The sequence below is a fragment of the Cavia porcellus genome, unplaced genomic scaffold (genome assembly GCF_034190915.1).
Source record: "Cavia porcellus strain 051 isolate PalLab524CR breed Dunkin Hartley unplaced genomic scaffold, mCavPor4.1 scaffold_26, whole genome shotgun sequence".
Lineage (NCBI taxonomy): Eukaryota > Metazoa > Chordata > Mammalia > Rodentia > Caviidae > Cavia > Cavia porcellus.
Window position 1 is genome coordinate 39,732,758 of NW_026947509.1, and position 15,648 is coordinate 39,748,405.

Genomic DNA, 15,648 nt, shown 5'->3' on the forward strand with positions numbered 1-15,648 from the left:
TTTAACCTGGTGGTAATTAGTTCTTGTTTTTTACTGGCGTTTGCACATTCTGGCCAGTTTGCTATGAGCAGCAGAAGCTTTGGTGATGGAGCTGCTAGACAAAGTGAACCACATTAGTTTTGACCTGGAATATGAGTATTGCAGAGAGTCTAAGAGAGGAAAAGGAATCTCCTCTTTAACGACAGTGTACGAGATGTGGGATGCGGAGATGTGGGATTTGGAGATGTGGGATTCGCAGGGGCAGATGGATGCTCATGATACCTTTTGTACAGGACACCACTTCCCATTCGTCTTCCAAGGGCGGTGGGGGAACCGGAGGGTCTGGCGTTTTCAAGTCTGGCTGGCTCTACAAGGGGAATTTCAATAGCACCGTGAACAACACCGTCACTGTTCGGGTAAGGAAGCACAGAGACTGACTCCTCAGATACCACCTTTTTTTTTTAATTATTAGTACTGGGGATTGAATTCATGACCATACACTTGCAAAGTAGGCCCTTATGCCGCTGAGCTAAATCCCCAGCCCCAGATATCACCTTTCTTGATGCTCCTTCCTTTGATCTCAATGCAAAGGAGAAACATTTGACTAGAGTTTATGCTTCATGTAATATTTTATTTATGAGGAAGTTAGATGTTCTTTTCTAGAACAATGCCCTAGAAATATAGAAATTCCCAAGGACTTTAAAAAGTTCAACTTTTCATTTGCAATTTGAACATTTCCCCCTATCTTTTCCCTTTCTTAGTCATTCAAAAAGCGTTACTTCCAGCTGACTCAGTTGCCAGATAATTCCTACATTATGAACTTTTACAAAGATGAAAAGATTTCCAAAGAACCCAAAGGTTGTATCTTTTTGGATTCCTGTACAGGTGTGGTACAGGTGAGTAGAAATCTTGTTTTTTTTCCCTTTGGTGGTTGTTTTCACTGGAAAATATTCACAAATGTTTTTGGAGTACATAACATGAACCAATAACTGCTATAAACTCTAGGAATTCAGTGAAGAACAAGGCAGCCTAGATTTCTAGGTTCCACCAAACTTACTTCCAGTAGAGAAAAACAGGACATAAGCAAAGAAATAAACCAACAGAAGAGATTCAATTGGTAAATTTTTGAATAAAGAAATAGATAAATAGGATAATGGAAAGGAGAAATGAGTAGTAAGATTGGAAAAAGGAATACTAATGCTCAAAAGATAGGAAGAGCATTCTTAAAAGACCATTTGATCCAAGCAGTATAGAATGAGCAAGGGTACAAGTACGAAGAAGGTCCTGAGGCAGGAACAAGTCTGATGTGTTTATTCAAGGAAACTGACCCCCCATATGGGCGCAGTGAAGAGAACCACCAAGCTAAGGAAATTAAATAAGTTAATATGTCAGTCATATAAGTTAAAGTATACATTTCATAAATGTTGTGTTTATACCTACTTAACAAGAAGACAGAAAATTCACAATGTACATGTACTCTTTCTTTCTCAAACAACATTTTTTTCAAAGATAAGGATTATGTTGATCCCCAGGAATTTAAATTCAGAAACAGGCATAGTGTTTTAGTGTATAATGTTATTCTACAAATTCTTCATCTCCAGATGATTGTCTTAGTATTAATCTTGACGTAGACCACTGTGGCAAAGGGAAATAGAATGATTTTTTAGATCTTTATATTCCATAGACATCAGATATTCTTACATTCAAAATATTTACTCTTTCCACTCTGATGTAATATCTACCCTTATTCCCTCTTCTGTAAAAATTGAAGAAATGAAATCTGCCCCCATGTATCATATGAAACTCTGACTCCTTGAGGTCCGGGACCCTTTTCTGAGCACAGCCTTGCAGGACAGTACTTTCTGTGGTCAGTAAGCCCCAGACACCCACAGGGCTTGTTGGGTTATTACTGAGATGACATCTGAACTACTACTGGGGACATTTTTAGATCTGCACATGGGAAGTAGAGCCCTCTTCAGTCTGTTAATTCTCGCCTATTTCTGGACGGTTGCTCCATTAAAACCTGGAATTCCTCCAGAAAGCAAGAAAGCTGAATTTGAAGAGGAAAGAATTAATTAAGTGTTGCTGAGCACTCTTATAGAAATGAAATCTAATTGCTCTCTAGTGAAGACACTAAGTTTCCAGAGGAAAAGGACAATAAAGATCTTAATGGGCAGGAAAGAATTGTCTATTGTTAACAGAAAAAACTTTTCAAATCTAGAAATATGAGGTACATCCTTAGCAATTGCTTAGAGATCAATAATTACATTTTACAGACTGAGCTGAAATTTTAAAATATATTTTCCATTTGTACTTCAAAAGCTTGCTCTGTCAAATGAGTTTTCATTTGTAATGTCATTTGTTCTACATAGAGCTTGCAGTGATAGTGTCTATGCCATGTTTTTCTTCTTCAAAGAATCGAAGAACTGAGTGTTGAACCCATACCCACGTGCCCCAGTCTGAATTTCCACTGTAGCCCCTTCTCTGTTATTTATTACTGAAACAGTGAAAACACTAAAAAGTCTCTGCTTAAAGATCTTTGACAGAGATTCTTTTAGGTGAAAACACAAACTTACAGTTGGTGCAGGTCAGCCTTGAAATCCTAGTTTTGCCATTTTTTGATCTGCAACCTTTGAGTAAATGAGTCAACCTTTTTGTTCTCAGGTTTCTCATTGTTAAACTAGAACAACCATGCTAAAACATCTAAAGGTTCTGGATGATAGTGAATCTTCAGCCTTTCTTGCCTATTTCTATTCATTCTAAAGTTTACAACTTTGGAAGGCAGACATTCCTTTGATGGAAAGCCTTAGTAAATCTTGACTTGCTTTCTGAAATTTCAACACAAGTGTGCTAGTACATTTTTTATTTGCTTATTCATTTACTGATTCATCCATTCAACTGATTTATTTGGTGCTTGGAATATGCTAGAGTCTGTTCTTAGACAAAGGGAATTCAAACATAAGTCCATATCAGAGAAGGGCATGGCGTCAAGCTCACTATTACTGATACAAATAACCTGTAATGCAAATATGGATGGCAGAGTACATGAGAAATTCTGGAACCACAGAAATGTAACAACTGATGAAAATCAGGCGATAGGTCTACACCAAAAAAGCTGTCTCTTTCTGTGGGATTCCACAAAATATGTCTTCTACATGTATGATTGAAAAGGTTCATGTATTTGGCTTCCCTTTTATCAAAAGCTTTAATCCAATGTCATCTACATGTTTTCTACAGGCAGAGACTTTTAGGTTTGTGAGATGACTTGAGAGATGTAAGTGATTTGTCCACCTTGTGTTTGGGTCACACTTTTTCCATAATTGCCAGAAGTGTTCTAGCTTATAAGTTATTACATCTGGGTAGAAGATTTCAAGTGAGATAGTAAAAAGTTTAAGAATTGCTCTTGTAAGCTCTCAAGCACAAAATGTTCCTGAAGATGAATCACATATACACAAAAGCACAGAGCAAATGAGTAACTGTGTAAGAACCGGCGTCGCAGGGAAGAAGACCCCAAGGACTCAGCTCGTAGTGAGGAGTAAAAAGTTTATTTCCATGCGCATGGGGTCCCCCAGGCAAACAAGTGCGGAGGGCCCCGAGGGGGAATTGTGTAGGGTTTTTAAGGGCGCAAGCGGGAGGCAAGCAAGTTTACAGAAGCAGATTGCATTGGTTAATTTTGAGCAGCATAGGATTTGGCAGAAATTGATTGGAGGGGTTTGGGGTTGAGTAACCATGGAGACTGGGGGTCCTAGCCCAGTCACTATGTGCCCAGAACAGAACAGTTACTTGTCTTACTTATCTCCTTGAGACAGAACAACCTTGCAGGTGCATTTTCTTTTTTTTTTTTTCTCTGCTCTGATAGCTCTGGGGAGTTAGGGAGTTAACCCTTTCATTCCCCGCTCTGGGGAGTTAGGGAGTTAACCCTTTCACTGCAATGAGTCACAATAGTTTTATCAGGAAACATTGACAGTCTCTCTGGTAAATCACAGCAACAACCACAAAAAAATACAAACTCTGTCTCAAAAAGTGCTATCTACCATCTAACATTTTCATTGAGCTCAAACTCATAATAATTGTCAGTGAATATACCATTTTAACTTGCCTCATTCTGATCTGTAATAGTCTGGGTTTACCAGAGAAACAGATGTAACATATAATACAAGGTATACAAATGTATAAGAAATTAAAAGATTGGCTTACAATGGTCAGAGGTTGAAGGGTCCCAGCCCAAGGGCTGGAGGTTACTGCAGTGATCCCTGAAGTCTGTATCAGAAGGCTAATGGGTCTGCAATAGAACACTGAAAAGTCTACAACAGAAAGCTGAAGAATCTATAGTGGAAGGCTAAAGATTCCCAGGTGGAAGCCAGTCTGTGCCAGAAGCCAGGAGGACATCCAAACTGAAGGCAAAGAGGAGCTCTTCTGAAGAACCAGCAGTCAGTCCTTCCTCATTTGCCTTTCTATTGTATGCAGGCTGCTCCCCTGTGGTGGGTGCAGCATTCATACTATCTGTGTGCAGTCATTAGCACAGGTTGAGGATGTTACAAACTAGAGACTCTGGCTCCTGCTGAATCACTTAAACTTCTGACCTTCTCAAATTGACACAATGAACAGTATCATAGAATGGTAACAGCTTGTCCTCTGCACCCCAGGATGAAGAGCTGCTGAGTCACTTAGTTAAACTTCTAGACTTCTCAAGTTGACACAATGTATAAACCATAAAAAAAATCTAATCTATATTGTTGTGTTTTCCTAAGGATAATTCCTAGAGTTCATAGAATATACTTATTGCACGGTGAATAATCAGACAAACTCTAATTCACTTTCTCTAAGACTTTAAATGATATTGGGCACATTCCTGTGTCTTGATAACAAACAAAAAAGAGACCAAACTATACTTTTCTACTTTCTGAAACAACATCAGACTGTACTACATCTGTTCCATAGGACTTCACTTGTAATCTACAATAAAACTTTCAGTTTTTGTTGTTTCAGGTTTGTCATGACACTGAGGGATTTTTAGGCCTATTACCTTATTTCATTCATTCACCCATCTACTCATTCATTCTTTCTTTCTTCCTTTCATCACACATCCCTTTCAAGCCATCCCTCTGAATTATCCAAGACTTTCATTGATCCTTATCTAAACTAGGGTAATGGCCAACATTACTTCATGCAGAGTTAACAGTGTGGTGAGACACCAATGCTTTATTTCCTCCTAGGCGCTGAGTCTGCCACCATATACAAAGTCTAGAAGTTTAAATGCCTTCTACAGGTTGATTTTGGGGCAGCTATGAGATGTAGAATCAGCTTAGATTGTGCATGCCCACATATGTAAGAGAGGGAGTCCACCTATGAAGGCAAACATATGTAGATGCTATGTCTGACCTGCATGTGTCTGCCTGGCAAGATCTTACTTTCCATGATAATAATCCAAATAGCACCTGTAACTTTCTTCATTTGTTTTATTGACAACACTTGATGAAATATACATTACTACTTTCCCTGTTTATTAAAGTAAAAGTGAGAGAGATAAAGTGGCTCTCTCAAGTCACAGAGATAATAAATAGCAAAATTAGATCACAGACAGAATTCCTAAATTACAGAAAGATGCTTTCATTACTGCTGTATTTATCATAGATATTGTGGGTATGCCCATGTTTATATACATTTAATTTATGTAAGCCAAATGGATAAAAGAAGTACCAGAAATACAGATGCAGTTTTAAGCAGTGAGTTTCAGATATAGAATTCATTTCAGCATATATATGTTCATAAGCTTTGCTATGTACAAAGCATCATTGAAAATAGATGTGATTTTTGTCTTACAAGTGTTTCTAGCATATGGGATATACAAAACGCATGTGACTTACACAAATATGATAGGTGTAACACATCTCAAACAGTACGTCCTGACAACATATGCAAGAATGAAATTACATTTATCAATGCATGATGCTATATTCTATCATATTATACATATATTTCTGTTTATTTTATATCCTATTATTCTGTTATATACTGAATGTAAGTACAGTGTGAAAAAGCATTTTACTTAGATTTTTTGCTGTGCTGCATGACTGGCACAAAAGAGGTACACAATGAATTTTTTTTCAAATGAATGAACAAATAAGCCTATAGAAAGTGGAAAAAATTGCATGTTTAGGAACTACTGACACCAATGATCTGGATCAGATGTTGTGTGCTTCCTTTTAAAACTCTTTTGTCATGCTTGCAAAATCCAATGAAAGATACTAGTGACATAATAGGCACAATGGAATGTTTGTTTCAGTAACCTACCTCCTCAGTACTCAGCCTTCCATTGGCTTGATTTTCCTGGAGTATGTGTAATTTGGAACTTTTCCAGCTGAACATTGTGGAAGTAGAATAGCTTGCCACAAGTCTTTAACTATATTGCATGCTAGCAGGACATATTTGGTTTCATATTATTTATGAAGTCATGTGGATAAACTGATGAATTTGAGCAATGTAGTTGTATTCTCTGCATAATATACTGATAAATTGGGGAATAAATTATGATTAATTTTTAAATTACTATTTTGATGACAGTGTTAGACTTCAAAGTTATTAAAATGTCCCTTTAATTTCTTACTTTTGTTCTCTTTTTTGCTATGCTATATGTCATGATCTTTCAGATTACAAAGATACAAAACCACTCAAGCATATCAAAAATGGTTTCCAACATAAACTTCTCTGCACTACAAGTAACTGTTTCTTCTCAAAAAGAAAATAGTCTAATTTTTGAGAAATTGCGAATAAAATACTTATTTATAAACATCCTTTTCTTGAGAAACAAATGCTTATTAAGCTTTTCTCAAGTTTTAAAACATAGTTTCAATAATATTACTGAAGTTGGCAACTATCCTCAAGCCATGTGAGGTACAGAATGCAATTTACAAAATCAACTCTTATTAATATTAATATTTTCTAAAATTATGTTAGTTTTGGCATCCGCATTCAAAAGTAATTTGCAGTTTGATCGACTTTAAAGTAAGCATTGTACAGAGTCCTACATCTCCCTCTCCATATTATTTGCAGCCTTCAATTAGTCATGTAGATACTTTCATATCTGTTGTTAAGATACCAATAAGATGTGCTTGCATTTTGGGATACTTGACAGTGTTCTAGAAAAAGTTATCACCTCTACGCTGGGCGTTTCTGGCTCATTTCTTAGTTTTGGTTCCTGTTGCTATTGTTTCTTGGAGGAAACAGTAAGATACAGGCAACTCCTCTCACTTTCTCCCCAGCCATCCTTGCATTTAGACCCTCTGTGAGGTTTACAGGTGGGTTTATAGTCTGCTCTCTTCAGTTTACCAGGAGGGTCTATAAGGATGAATGAGAGGAGTCTTTCTCATTTCTCCTGGGGAACGTGTGGCATCTCAGAATTTGTATTCGTAAACATGCTTTCTAGATGTTTGCTTTGCACACTAATTTGAGGCCATTCCCTTCTTTCCCCAACCCCACTATCCTATTGCCATTACATTTGAAATGATCTTCTCAAAATGCACCTCTGACCTTTTACTTACCCAAATCTTTCTATTTGGTACTCTCACAGAGGCTAATATTGCTTCTTTGAGACATTTATGCAGTATGTAAGTACACTTACTTTTTTTTTGTTTCCTTTCAGAACTAAGCATCTAACTCAGAGCCTTTACAATGAGGTATATCCCAACCCCATTTTTATTTTTTAACTTTGAAATGGGATCTCTCTAAGTTTCCTAGAAAAGACTTAAGTTTGCAATCCTTTTTACAATCCTGCAAGCCTTCCTGGTTACTGGGAATACTAACACACTAAGTCTGTTTTCATCCAGCACAAATTGCAAACACAACAGATACATCCTTTGTGAATGAATAATATTACTGAACTAAACACTGTAGATTACCAAAAAAAAGTTAGAAAAGCCAGCTTCTGAACATCTGGGTCCAAGAGGAAAGGGCCCAGGATAAAATTTCCCTTTCAAAGACACTGTAGAAAACAACTACAACAGCTACCCAATCTGAAATAGTCACTCATCAGCACATTTTAATCTTTTGTATAAGAAAGAATGTCTGTTTTTCAGTTGTTTGGCCATTCCTTCAATCATCTATTCACTCACCATTTCCAGGTAAAATGTCAGTCCCTAAAAATAGAAAGTGATTCTGTTCTACTCACAAACCAAGAGTGGCCCTGCTATGGAGCCTTGCTATGTAACAGCACTTACACAGGGTAAGCAATATTGACCTGGCCCTTATGGAGGCAGCTTGAAGGAGCTATATATTTGCCTAAGCAAACCAAAACATTATTCAGTGTAATTACAGATCACTGTAAGTCCTCTGGAAGACAAACCTTGTTCTCTTGGCCTAGACTGGAGAACTAAGGAAAGTTTTCTGCTGAGATATGAGTAGTGTCTATCAGCCATGCAAACACACAGGGTCAAGCATCATGCTCACTGTGCAGGGGACGTTGTGGGACAGGGACTCCCTCAGGACTGTCAGACAATTCAAAATCAACAAAGATAGGAGCAATTCAGGGACCTAGGACAGGCCCTCTTGGTTTGGTCTACAAATGCAAAATAGAAATTTCAAGTTAGAGAAGAGCACGGAGTTTGGTGGAGAAACCAAAACCAAAAATGGAACTGAGCTTATGGATATCTGAAACCACTGGGCTAAATGAGAAAAAAGATAGTGTGAGACAGAGACAGAATTATCACTAGATGTCATAAAAAAGGGAAGGAAGGTCTAACAGCAGAGATTGCAAATGGAGGAGGATGAAGTAGGAAGAAAATTGGGGGAGAGTTTGGTCCTGGAGACCAGAGAAAAAGGATTTTTAAGAAAGGAGGTAGCCACCATATTAATTCTGCTGGAAGGACGATTCAAAGAAAAAAATATCCATAGATCCTAAGGAAACGTAGACACCATTAGTGACCTCAGCAAGTGATGCCTCTGGGATGGGTTGGAGTTAGAAGCCCAACTGGCTGATACTCACTCTGATGCTTAAAGGTGAAAGATTTGAGCTAACATGCCCAATCCAATCAACAGAAAGCTAAATAAAATATTCCTTCATACAAAAAAGCTTTGAAAGAAATCAAACAACCCAATTCAAGCCCATCTGAAATTTTGTTGTGTTTTGGGAGGCTTTCTTTAAATATGGAAAGATTTTGGAAATGCAACCCTATATAAAATGGTTATCATTGTCTAAGATTTTACTGGGTTTTTTCCTTCCTTTGTATACCACAGAATAACAGATTGAGAAAATATGCCTTTGAATTGAAAATGAACGACCTGACCTATTTTGTGCTGGCAGCTGAAACAGAGTCGGATATGGATGAGTGGATCCACACCCTTAACCGCATCCTGCAGATCAGTCCTGAGGGGCCACTTCAGGGAAGGAGAAGCATGGAGCTCACTGAGCTGGGACTGGGTGAGAGCTTAAAAGCCATCTCCCTTTCTTTGTCAAGTGTGATCTGTGATTTTTCTGCATTTATACTGCTAGTAATTGCAGTAATTATGAATACCAGCACATATCCATTCCAGAGCTGTGTGTTGTAAGGCATCACCTTTGATCTTTATTTATACTGAATAGTGGCAGTCACCATATATTGGGATGATTTTGAGTTGACTGGCAGTGATTTGAAGCTGTCATCCAATGCATAATGTTGAGAATTGTTTATTATCTGCATCAAAAATATACCCATATCCGGTGGGAAGCTACCTATAAGTGTATTTTGTGGGACATGGTCTTTCATTGTATTTAATTAGTGAATCTTGTTCTCTGTACATGCAAATATGGATTAGCATCTCTCCATGAAAAGGTGGCTTTCAATTATGCTTTTTTTTTTTTGTCATACTGAGATCAGATTACCTGTTCCAATAGTATGTGTAATAAAACATATCTTTTAAGAGGTAAAAGAAACAACTACTTCTGCCCGGTCTAATCCTCAGATATTATTCTAACTAATTCTGAGCAAAGAAAATGGAATAACAAAAAACAGGAAAGGACAGAAGGGTAGAAAACCAAGACATAGATGGATAAAAGACAGGCTCTCAACCAACAGTCAGCCATTGTTGGTGAAAATGAGACCTTTGCCCAGGACCATGGTACATTGGAAACCAAACGACCTTTAAATTCGAGTAGCCGAAGTATCACATACTATAAAGTAACAGAGTCACAGGATACTGAGGATAAAAACTATGCTTGATTTCAACAGAATCTCAGTGTATCACAGTAGCTGATTTATATTCAATTACTATTTCTTCATAATGATCAACTAGAGCATTAATATTTACAATATCCTACAGACATTAAGCAACTGAAACTACAAGACAGGTTCTAGATGAGGTGGCCTGAGAGTGAGAATTATCAAACATATACACATATTTTTAAATTTATGCATATTTAAGAATACTATTGTTGAATAGATTTTAAGACATCCTCAAGTGTATAGAAAGTGTTGGAAAGATCCAAACTTATTGTTAATAACATCGTGGCTCGAATTTCAAAATGATTATCAGGAAGTCTCATTTCCAGACTTTGATTGTCTGAATTGATGGGGCACTGGATACAGGACAAAACAAAGAGGCTCGCTCACATGCCTTTGAGCTCTTAAGTCTAACCTTGTTTTATGTCTCACAGGCTGCAAAGATCTATGACTCATTATTTAATAACCTGTCTCGGTGTATCTTTTCAAGATCCACTGGATAATTCTGTACCTTGTGAATGTACGACAGAAGAAACAGACTCTTCAGAGAACAGCCTACACCCAGACTTCGCAAAAGTAATAAAATTGACATTGTATTTGCACATGAATTTGAGCTGCTTGTTACTTGTGGGTTTCATGCCAAAAGTAGAAATGCTTTCATTTAAGAGTTAAGAGTAGGAGACTAATTCAGAACTTTTCATTAATGTGTTTGACTTAAAATGCACACAGCTCCCAAAAATCAAAGCTTGATTTTCCAGATCTGTCTAGTAGTAATGCGGGACATTAAAACAGTGCTGGTACTAAGCAGCTGTTTCTTAGCCATGTGAATGTGGTCAGGCTGGATATGGATATTGGACACCAAGGTCTAACATGGTTTTCTCTGTAGTACCTCACAGAAACAGAAGACAGTGTCAAAGCCTCTCGAAACATGGAGAGGCTGAATCTGTTTTCGTTGGATCCAGATATAGATGTAAGTCACTGTTCTTTCTGAGCAGTCATAAACTTGATCCATGCAACTGGGGATTCTGATTTAGAATTTTGTCTTTATAAGTGGTGACTGAAACTTTCAAAAAATTTTTTAGACCTTGAAACTTCAAAAAAAGGATCTTTTGGAACCAGATGCCGTGATAAAACCCTTTGAAGAAAAAGCTGCCAAGAGAATCATGATCATTTGTAAAGCTCTCAACTTAAATCTTCAAGGATGTATTACAGAGAATGACAATGACCCCATAACAAATGTAAGTTTCTCTTGTTTCATCCTAGGCTAGTCAACCAAAATCATACAATCCTAATCAGAATCTTTCTATTTCTGATAAATCCGGGTACTGACTTCACATCTAGTGCACAAAAGAGTATGTTTCACAGCATTTTCCCCCATAACAAAAATCCACAGATTCTAAATGGAACTGTCCATGCACTGCTATAGAACTTTCCTTTTCATTTAAAGGAGTGTCATTAGAGGAACAGTGTTCTGGAATCCTAAGGTGTTGTATGCTCTTAGTGGCACCTGAGATGACTTTTAAACTGATATTTTATTTTAATTTATGTATTCATTTTCATGTCTGTTACAGAAAAACTGCAACTAACAAACCAGTTCTGTGGTTTCACTATAGTATTGCTTAAGCAAAGCATAATAGTAAAGCAACTAAATAATATTTGATAAATTTTAAATAATGGCTCACATAGTATATGCAAATGCAGAAATTATAAAGATACTTTATCTGTACTTGGAAACACCATAGTACTCATTTAATCATACTAGATTCCTTTTCCTATTAAGTGAGCTGTCTTGAGAATTTTCTGTTAAGATTCTAATGGACAATTGTAAACTGGTCATAAATGTGCTTGTGGAAAGGGGCATTTTATGAGCATAAAGATCTTTAAGCAATAAACTGTAAAAAAGAAAATACAAATTTCTCATAATCCAGCCATCAGGACAAATACAGGTAATTATCTGGTATATTTCCTTTCATTCTCTTTCAGTGTATTTTGTTTTAATTTCTAATAAATCATCCCTCACTTATATCTTTCACCTCAAAGAAGAATACTGATTTCAAGATCCTTGAGACAAGTAAAGGTGGTTTAGAAGGTAGTGACAGCATTAATTTTTCACTGTAACCTGGGCACACACAATCCCACACCTTTTTCCATTTATGATGCAGTGAAACAAGCCTGGTGAGTTGTGACAGGCAGTGGTTGGCAAAAAGAATGAACTCTGTCAGAGATATTTCTTCAACAACTCCTAGCCTTGTGTCTTTAGCACCTTGACAGTTCTCTTCAAGGCTTCTAATCCTGGAGCTTCCACATGGTGGACCTCCAAATTGAATGAGGAAAATCCAAGGAGATGCACAGCTTCTGATCTCACTGCCTGACTTTAGAACTTAGGAGTTGCGCCATGTTGGGTGAGAGGCTTGCTCACAAGCTTCTCTAGGTAAATGGGGTTAATAACAATATATATTTCAACTGGTTGTGTAAAGAGGAAGTGAGATAATATTTGAAAATACACAGTGCAAAGTAAATATTCATAAAATATTTACTGTTATCTAAGTGAGAAGAAGCTTTGAAATTTGTAAAATTCATGCATGCAGGACATTGATATTTTCATGTTACATGTGAGTTCTTGTTGGCAAGTAAGCTAGAACAGAAACATTGCCAATGAGAGCCTTGTTCCAAAACGAAATTTTTAAAATATTTTATAATGTTTACCTTGTGCAAGATGTGAGTAAAAATGAAATTCAAGTTTACTTGTTCCTTAACAAATACTTGGCGAGATTATTAGCCAGATTTTAGCTCCTGGAAAAAACAGTAAGGAAGAAGATAAACAAGATCCCTGGTGTCTTGAATATTCAAATTTATTTTAAAGGATGGAGAATAAGCAAGAAAAAAATTAACAAAATAATCTCACAATTCTTTAAAAACTCAATACAGAATAATACGATGCAGAGGAACTGGGAACAGGGTTGGTGTAGACGAGTGCTCATGAAGATCTCTCTCAGGAGGTAATATTTGAAGGGAGACTTAAAGTTTGAGGGGAATAAAGAGGCACATCAGGGGGAAAAACATTCTAGGGAAACGAAAGGGCAAGTGCAGAAGCCCTGAGACAGGTATGTATTGCCAAGTTCTGGGAATAAGGAGAAAGGGAAGACCAGAGCAAAACCAGATGGGAGAAAGAGTAAGACATGGGGGTGGGCGGGCCTTTTAAGCTAGACTGAAGCATATAGATTTAACCTTAGTATGTGTGGAGGAAGTCAACGGCTTAAAGCACTTTAAATTAGCATAATCTAATTTCTGCTTCATAAAGATTGTGGCAGAAGAATGGATTGGAAGAAATCAGAGATGTTCAGGGAAACCAGATTGAAGGCCACCGTGACCACTGGTTATGTGGCTTCAGTGAGGGCCGACAAGGAAGAAGCAGGGAAATAAATGTATACATGTGACTGTTCTGATACATTTTTCTGGTAGGCTGGACGTGCTGAATAACATAAAAGGAAACCACAAGGATTAGTCCTGGGTTTCGTGTTGGATATTTCTATGAGTGGTGGTGCTACTTTCTGAGCAAGAACAGATTTGCAGGATTCAGATCAAGAATACCACTTTTTGTAGGTTTATTAAATAGTGACATAGAGATATGTTTTGGGCTGATTCAAATGAAAGTTTGAACTCAGAGGAGGGACAGTCATTGGAGGTACCCAGGTGAGTCTAGTTCAGGCAGTGACTCAAGGGGGATGGTTAAGACAGACAAGTGGAAATATCTTTTTCAAGGGAGAAGAGGACTGAAACGTGGAAAGAGAGACAACAGTGAAGGGTAAGGAGATAAAAGAAGAATTGAGATGTATTATGTACGTGTACCTACTTCCCACAAGGAATGTGGTCATTAGGTAATACAAACATGGAACAATAAAAACAAAAACAATGTACATGAAGAAGGGGTCACATATGCTGTGTGTAAAAGATGGGTAGGGAAGTAAGCTAAGAAGGAATTGCTCCTGGAGTAGAGAGAAACCAAGGAGTCAACTCTCCGGAATGGTCCTAGTTGCTGCTGTAAAGTCAGAGAGGAGTCCAATGAATTTCACAGAGTAAAGGATGCCCACAGCATAGATAATCTGTGACTATAGCAAGAGCTGTTTCCAAGTAGTGAAAAGTGATAGGAGAAGCAGTCCGACTGTGCGTTCATTCAGGATTTAAATTAAAAACAAACCCAGAAGCTTGGTTTTTAAAAAACTATTTGGATATTTCAGTAAAACTTCACACAAATCATCATGTCTCTGTTTCATTACCCTTTTAAACGCTAGATTTTTTCTTCTATCCAGCCCATCCTTGTGTGCAAATAAAAAATCCAATTGAAAATCAGACATAAAGGGCTTTTCTTTCCAATGCCAAGACCATATGATTCTGTCCACGTGGATTCTTTTCTTTGTGTTAACATGCACTTGCCCATACTAAGTGTCTGTATTTGGAACGATCTTAACAGCCAGAAACAAAGCTAAGTTAGGAGAATAGCTTCCCTGTGACCTTTCATATCTGGCAGGCCAAGAGATTTGGATGATGAAGAATATTCTGTATGTTTGTGCTGTTTTTAATTTATCTTGCAGTTGAAGCTGATGTTAAAAAAAATACCCTAAAAAATTACTCCTTTAAAAATAATTTCATTCTATAATCAGGAACATAAAACAACCTCAACTTTACTCTGAAATTTGTCACTTAATGACATTGTTTCTCAAAGTCTTTATATATTCAATGACACTCTTATTTAAACTTTTTTAAAAAATCATTATTCTTAATTTAATGAACATGTTCAAATTAATCATAATATTTCTCCAAGTTACTGAAGAACTAATAACTACATTTAATGAATGAGCTTGAAAGAACTTTTTCTCAATAAAGGAATAAAATTTGACAGCATATAATTTTTTAGTCAGTAAACTGAAAACCAAATTCAAGTTGGTAATTTCATAGTATGAAATATTTCTTTGAAATAGGAATTGATTCTAAAATCTGAATGAATAAAGCTTCTTCAAGTGGAGCTATATTTACAACTTCATGTTCTTGAATTTTTAGAACAGAACTCTAAGCCTAAGAAACCTATGATTTAATCTGCTAGAGTATGAAGGTGCTTTGTTAATCTACCTTGAAAATGTAAGACTTGAGAATTATATCGAAAAGGTGGATTGGAAGAAATAAATGAATCACCACATGAGCTTTAGTTTCTGATGGGTTATCAAAGTCATTTCCATTCGTGAAACAAAATGAAAGTCAAAATGTAACAATTCAGCAAAACAACGAGAACTTTTTTTTTTTGGGATCTTCAAAGCGTTTTGAATTTGTGCATGCCTGAATTATATTCTAATTTTTGCATTTTTAAAATTCTTGACAGACTACCACTACTTCAAACCTAGTGTTTTTCTGAACAAATCAAGTTGATGAAACAAAATTTATTGTATAATTGCATTGTTTAAAAATTTGTTGAATTTTTTTA

At 36.7% G+C, this 15,648-nt stretch overlaps 1 protein-coding gene across 17 annotated transcripts in view; it reads left to right on the forward strand.

Moving 5' to 3' along the window:
* The window catches only part of Dock10 (dedicator of cytokinesis 10), a 266,509-nt gene that overhangs the window by 151,350 nt on the left and 99,511 nt on the right, over window positions 1-15,648 (forward strand). For 16 of the 17 annotated variants that reach the window (XR_010043486.1, XM_063237241.1, XM_063237245.1 and 13 more), the window contains exons 6-11: window positions 273-395; window positions 741-875; window positions 9,211-9,394; window positions 10,663-10,748; window positions 11,059-11,142; window positions 11,255-11,410. Coding sequence is in view for 16 of the 17 variants with exons in the window: in XM_063237241.1 (XP_063093311.1) it covers window positions 273-395; window positions 741-875; window positions 9,211-9,394; window positions 10,663-10,748; window positions 11,059-11,142; window positions 11,255-11,410 (768 nt within the window). In the remaining variant the exon portion in view is untranslated. Of the gene's footprint in view, window positions 1-272; window positions 396-740; window positions 876-9,210; window positions 9,395-10,662; window positions 10,749-11,058; window positions 11,143-11,254; window positions 11,411-15,648 lie in introns of those variants that run through there. The other variant, XM_063237250.1, reaches the window with a different exon arrangement.